General features: G+C 31.3%; 1 protein-coding gene across 1 annotated transcript in view; it reads right to left on the minus strand.

Annotated features, from left to right (window-relative positions):
* The window catches only part of side-IV (sidestep IV transmembrane protein), a 298,443-nt gene extending 296,354 nt beyond the window's left edge, over positions 1–2,089 (minus strand). The window contains exons 1-2 of the mRNA XM_085948535.1: positions 2,065–2,089; positions 1,416–1,548 (exon numbers count right to left, since the gene is read on the minus strand). Coding sequence (XP_085804661.1) covers positions 1,416–1,548; positions 2,065–2,089 — 158 coding nt within the window. The remainder of the gene's footprint in view (positions 1–1,415; positions 1,549–2,064) is intronic.
* Positions 2,090–6,000: the final 3,911 nt, after the last annotated feature.

Raw genomic sequence — 6,000 nt, forward strand, 5'->3', positions numbered from 1 at the left:
AAACGCTACTGTAGGTAGAGCGTCACACATCCTTTATCCTTAGCGATAGGTAAGGGGCCCACCAAAGATATTAGCCTGGGGCCCGCTTCATGATGTGGGGGCCATGATGCACATAATGGATTAAACATGTGGCTATTTATCGTAAAAACAAACATCTGTTAATACAAACCTCCATTCTGTAGTGGTCCACAATATTATCATCTTATTAGGATCGGACATGATAAAAAAAATGTTGTTTTTGTAGTTACCTTATAATTATTTTTGTATTTAATATAATTTCGTTAAGTTTGCTGTATATATGTATTTGTAATAAGTTGACGGCATCAAAACAAAGTCTCGCTCACTCAAGATGCGTTGAATTGCTAAATCACTAGCATTACGATAAGTGACTGGGTATTCGTACCTTTTCCGTTTGACCTGGCCACCTTTTAACTATCTGCCTCGTTTCTTTCATTATCTTTTAAGTACTACCTTGATGCTTTCGGTCAACAAAAAGCTTCAGTATATCCGAAAGCTTTCCACTCTATCGAAATCGGTCAGAATTATTCTTCGCAACTTGAAATTTTTATCAAATGGTTACAATTGACAAATGTCTGATAATTATTGATATACGTGCATTTGCGGGTAGCTGATTCAGTAAAATATAATTTGGTTAATATTAGTAATTTAAAGTCATAGCATATTTTTTTTTGCCCTTTGATCTTTTTTTCATTGCATAAGTACTCATTTGAACCAAACTTCACACCAGTCATAATATGATAATAATTTTGCAAGACTGCACTAAGATAAATCGCCTTGCAGTATTATAATAACTAAAAGTAAGTTTTCATACAATAAACTATTGGTAATTATTTAGATTTAAAAACAATCGTAAAACTTCAAGACAACCCTAAGAATGTGTGTCATATTTTACTTATAAAACAATGCATTGAATGTTGAAGTGGTCGTCCATAACTACGTCTCACAATTTTCAAAATTTAAACCTTCCTCCCCCTAATGCATATCGTCACAAAATATTTTACCTCCGTGTCAAAATTCCGCTACATTTTTTATTTCCCATCCTCTCCATATAAAAAAAACAAATTCATTAAAATCGATCGAATTTAGTAAGTATGATGTTCTAACGGAAGGAATAATTTATTCTCAGAAAAAAATGAGCGACGCCACATTTTTTACAAACCCTCTATCCATTTCATCACAAATCATTACATTACATTACATAGACCTATACTTCAAAGCATGATATTCTCATATATAGACGACCTCTAACATAATGTAACATTAGTCAGATTTGCAATTAATATAAGATGGTATTTAAATCCTAGTATGCATATTATAATCAATTATTTTTTGGCGAATAACTTTGTGAGGTGTTCATTTTAGTTTGTGGTGTGTAAAGAGAAAGTTTGTCTTACCTGTACAGTGGTTCCCCATCCGATTCTTTGAACCAGAGCACCATAGAGACGGCATCATCCCGATCGAGTGGCTCTATGTCACACGGAAGGGCAGCTTTCTTATTCAACACGCCTTGGACATCGGAAATCGGAACTGGAAAGGAAACAAAACACCACATGAATTGGTTTTCATTATTCACAAGTTTGTTTATATTACGTCATATTATTGTTACGTCTAATGTTGAATACTATCTAGTATAGTAAACTCACGCTTATGAAACGCGTTATATGGACGCAGCACACATTTGGTAATCGCGCGTAAAGCGCGGTGCGACACGCGCCATCTGGACGAGCTGTTAGACTATGGATAATAATTAATATAGCAATATAAAGTTGAATATATTTCTTCTAAATGTTATCAATAAACAAGAATATCTTATTCATTTATTGACAAAATATCGGGATTATGTAACTTGAGGACCGTCTTTTATGAATTCAACATAAATGATTTATTTTTGATTAAAAAAACATAACATATGTTTATACAAACATTAAAAGAAATTTCTTCTCAAAACATTTCCCGGAAACATTCATGGTTGTTGTTTAAAGGAAAATATTTCTTTTGAGAGAAATTGATCGAGGTCGTGTAGTATAAGTTTCGCCCGCTCACGCGGTACAGTTTCGTCGCACTGCATGCGGAGAAATTTGAATGATTTACGACTGTTCAACGAACATATTTACATACGTTTAATAAGCGTGGTACGTCATTTCGTTTTTGCGATTTGAAATTGAACTTTTTCGCAAAGGCACCGTGGGAACGATTTATCAATGGGAAGTGTTCATAAAATAATATTATATTTTCGCGCGTTCTATTTTTATATCCAATATCCACAAGACACGCTGCATAATACGAAAATGAACATTTTAAGATGATGTACAAAGAACACGTTCGGATTATTTGAATATTTTTTTGTATTATTGAAAAGTATTCATATAAAGCATAAAAATAAAATTTTGATTGTACATTCACAAAAGTAAGTATCCGAAAAAGCTCTGATATTCATTCGTATAGAATATAATAATATTATGAAGACGTAAAATAAAATTTAACGTGGTTACTAAAAAAACGTGCAAACTGTAATTTTATTCTCGTCTTTTGCATGTAAATAAATGCAAAAAACTCCTGACTCCTGAAATATGAATGAAACTGACTTATGAAACAAAATATATTTATAAAGAAAATACAATTCTGCATACGTTTTTCACTATTTAAAAAAAAAATGTTTATTTAATCATGCAAGACTACGCGGTTTGTAAGTACATACTCACTATTAACTTTTGTTAGATACTTTCAGTAACATATTATCTATTTGTAAAAATCTTTATTGTGCCAGGTGAAACTCGAAACCGCACTTATAGAATTCCAGCTAATGTATTTTAACAATTTAGCCACTTACACTTTAACTAGTTACGACGAAATTAATCAATACTCTTGACCGGGTTATGTAGTTTGAATCAAGTAACTAATAATTTTCTGATTACCTAATTGTTTCCTAGCCAGAACTAGTGTCAGGATCTCTCCAAATTTCAGTCTTAACTTACTTGCACTTGCTAATAATTTATTAAACTATTTTTATTGACTGGGTACTATATTATTTTTCACGATTTGTTTCTAATATGTATTGCATTACCCAAGTGCATTGCTTCGAAAATAAGAACGGTATAAATTTCTATAGACGCTTTCTCTAGTATGCACAAAGAAGCGTTTAAGTAATCGATGATGCGTCTAAGTATTTGGGCATGGATCCATATTGTACATCGTAAAAATATATACCTTATGATGGCCGAGCCACTTACGCATTGATTTATAATGTTGTGTGTCTGAAAAATACATATACTTATTGCTTTTTTTAATTTGTGTTTAGAGTCAGAGTATGGACCAATTAGATTGAGCAAGTGACAAGCATAAATTTCTTGTAAAAACAAAAATCTGTTAATACAATGTTTATATGTTCATATTAGGGTCAAAAGAAGAGAGAAAAAAAAATGGTTTGCTAGTATATTACTTTTTATCTTAACGCATAGTCACAACAAAAAATACTGCAAATTTTTTTTGAACCAATTTTAGAAGAATGAACCAATGCAACACCAAACCTTTGATGAATACGGACTGTAATGGAAAGAATACCAGGCACCAAATACCCTGAGCAGGTAGTTAGATATTTTAACAAAAGCAATCTAGATGGAGGTGAATGAAAGTATCTAGTAACTGGAGAGGAATAGCGAACGATATGAGTCAGTGGAAAACGCTTGTAGAGTTGACCAGATTCCTCTCTAGGATGTAGCATCGAAGGAAAATAGTAATTTGAATATTTTATTTTAATTTTATATAACCATCAAATAATCTAATGATACGTCATTTCAATTCATTTTACCTTCAATATAAATTGGAGCGAAAAAAGTTAAAAGTTTAAAATGAGTTAAATTGGTTATAACCATCATGAAAACAGTTAATAACTTGTGGCAAACAAAGGTAGACTTGGCAAACAAAATACATTTTAGGGTACTTCAAAAGTTGAAGTCCCTGAAAAGTTTAAAGGATGACTTGATACGTTTACTTCCCGGGGAGAATTCCGTGGATGGAAGGCAATTGAGGTGAGGTAACCTAAATCGTCACTATTTTTTTAAAATATGTACATTTAAATTAGATACTCGTAGTTACCAATTTACAAAGATGAGACTATTTATTATTTATAAGTTATTCAGCAAAATTATTACACCACTTAAAATATAACAAGTAATATCGAATCAAAAAATATATTGTGATCAATAGATATCTTTTGATAGTTTAATAAGTACGCATATTTTTTTTAAAACAAATGGTACTTGAGACAGTGGTGATAATATTTTAAATTTCTGGGTGAAGTTAATAATATGAGGCATCTATTTTCACAAAACTGATATTATGTCCAATACTTTAGGTAAACGACTTTTTTACAACGTTTTTATTAGATCGTATTCTTGTTTGTCCGGTGTTGTTTGTCCAGTACATATCGTGCAATCGATATTAAACTAACTTTCCGACTAGCTAGACATTTGAATACATCAAAACACGATGCCAATGCATTCTTTTAATACTTTTAGCCATCTTTAAGCATAATTGAATTCATTTTCAGTTAATTCTGTTTTGCATGGAAAGTTATTTCAGAAAAATCCGTTAAAAGTAAAAGACTATTATTGGTTGCTAAGGGGGTGGTCCTAGCAACTAAATTATTAATATATACGTGCGTTACTATGGGAATCAAAATGAAATGTCAAAATGACATTTCAGTATTCTATATTTGTTTGTTTGTTTGTTTTTTATTTACTTCATATCAAGTACAAGTTTAAGCATATTGAGCATAATAATTCAACAGAAAATTTAAAAACGTTGTTTATAAAAAGTTCTTTTTATCTTGTAATTATCATGTTTTAAGTATAAATTACTGGTCAAAATACTGGTTTCTATTTCCATAGAATTGTATTAATAAATTAAAAATTATTAGGTAGGTATATTTATATAATTAATAAAAATAGAATACAATATACGAGTTTGTAATACTAATTCCACTTAGTTTAATAATCAGGACCTGTTTCGTCAATTTCAATGAAACTCCGTCAACAGATTAATGAGGGTATTGTGTCGGTATACTATAAACATTACGACATAATTTTGTGTTTCAGATTTTAAGATCACGCCGGGGTCACCATTTGTAGTTGTTCGTTATTATAATTATATTTAAATTTGGTAGTACCTACGTCTAACTATTAAGTTTAGTTTTTTTATATAGAATTAAGTATAATTTATTATGTTATCATATTTTGTGAAATGATAATATTCTACCAAGTAAATGCTGACTCAATAGTTAATAAAGCGAATTTCATTATTTTTACGGTTGCTATTACCGACTTCATTTACATTTTACATCAACCCTATTATACCATATTTGCTTGCATATGGTGCAGTATTATTAGGCAGGTATTTAATGGAATAATTGAATATGCGCAGATGAAAAATGTTTTAGTGCGCATGAATTATTTAAAGCAAAGTTTATTTATTGTTGTGGTTTCTATTGACGAAATCATTTACATTAAGCTTATCGCATCGCTTTCTCTCACTCCTCACCGCTTCGATTGTGACTTATTTTCTATCAAAACTAAAGAACTTCAGACTAATGTAGAATGTTTTCACTGTTCACAGTTTGATAATATTTTATTTATTATTTAATACTCATGTCTTGTAATTCTTTCACTCAGCCGCACCGCCATGTTGGCAATAAGGAAATATTTTAATCCGCAAACGTCAAGCGAGTTCGGCAGTAAAATAAAATAAAATTTTCAACGCACGGCATTATTCGGCGAATCTCCTCCAATTGGCAGGCCTGATTTCCCCAGGTGTACATACACGCAGACACAAGCGAACCGCTCGCTGCCGCTTAGAACATTGCGCTCTACGACTATAGTGGTATAACTCTTGATAAGTGTGACGCGAACAGGTAGATAAGCATATTTTTATATGAAAGCATATGACTTGGAAAAGCCGTACGGGAAACGATCTAGTATTAAG

This window comes from Rhyacophila brunnea, unplaced genomic scaffold, assembly GCF_057557595.1.
Source record: "Rhyacophila brunnea isolate RB1 unplaced genomic scaffold, BYU_Rbru_1.0 scaffold_20, whole genome shotgun sequence".
NCBI lineage: Eukaryota > Metazoa > Arthropoda > Insecta > Trichoptera > Rhyacophilidae > Rhyacophila > Rhyacophila brunnea.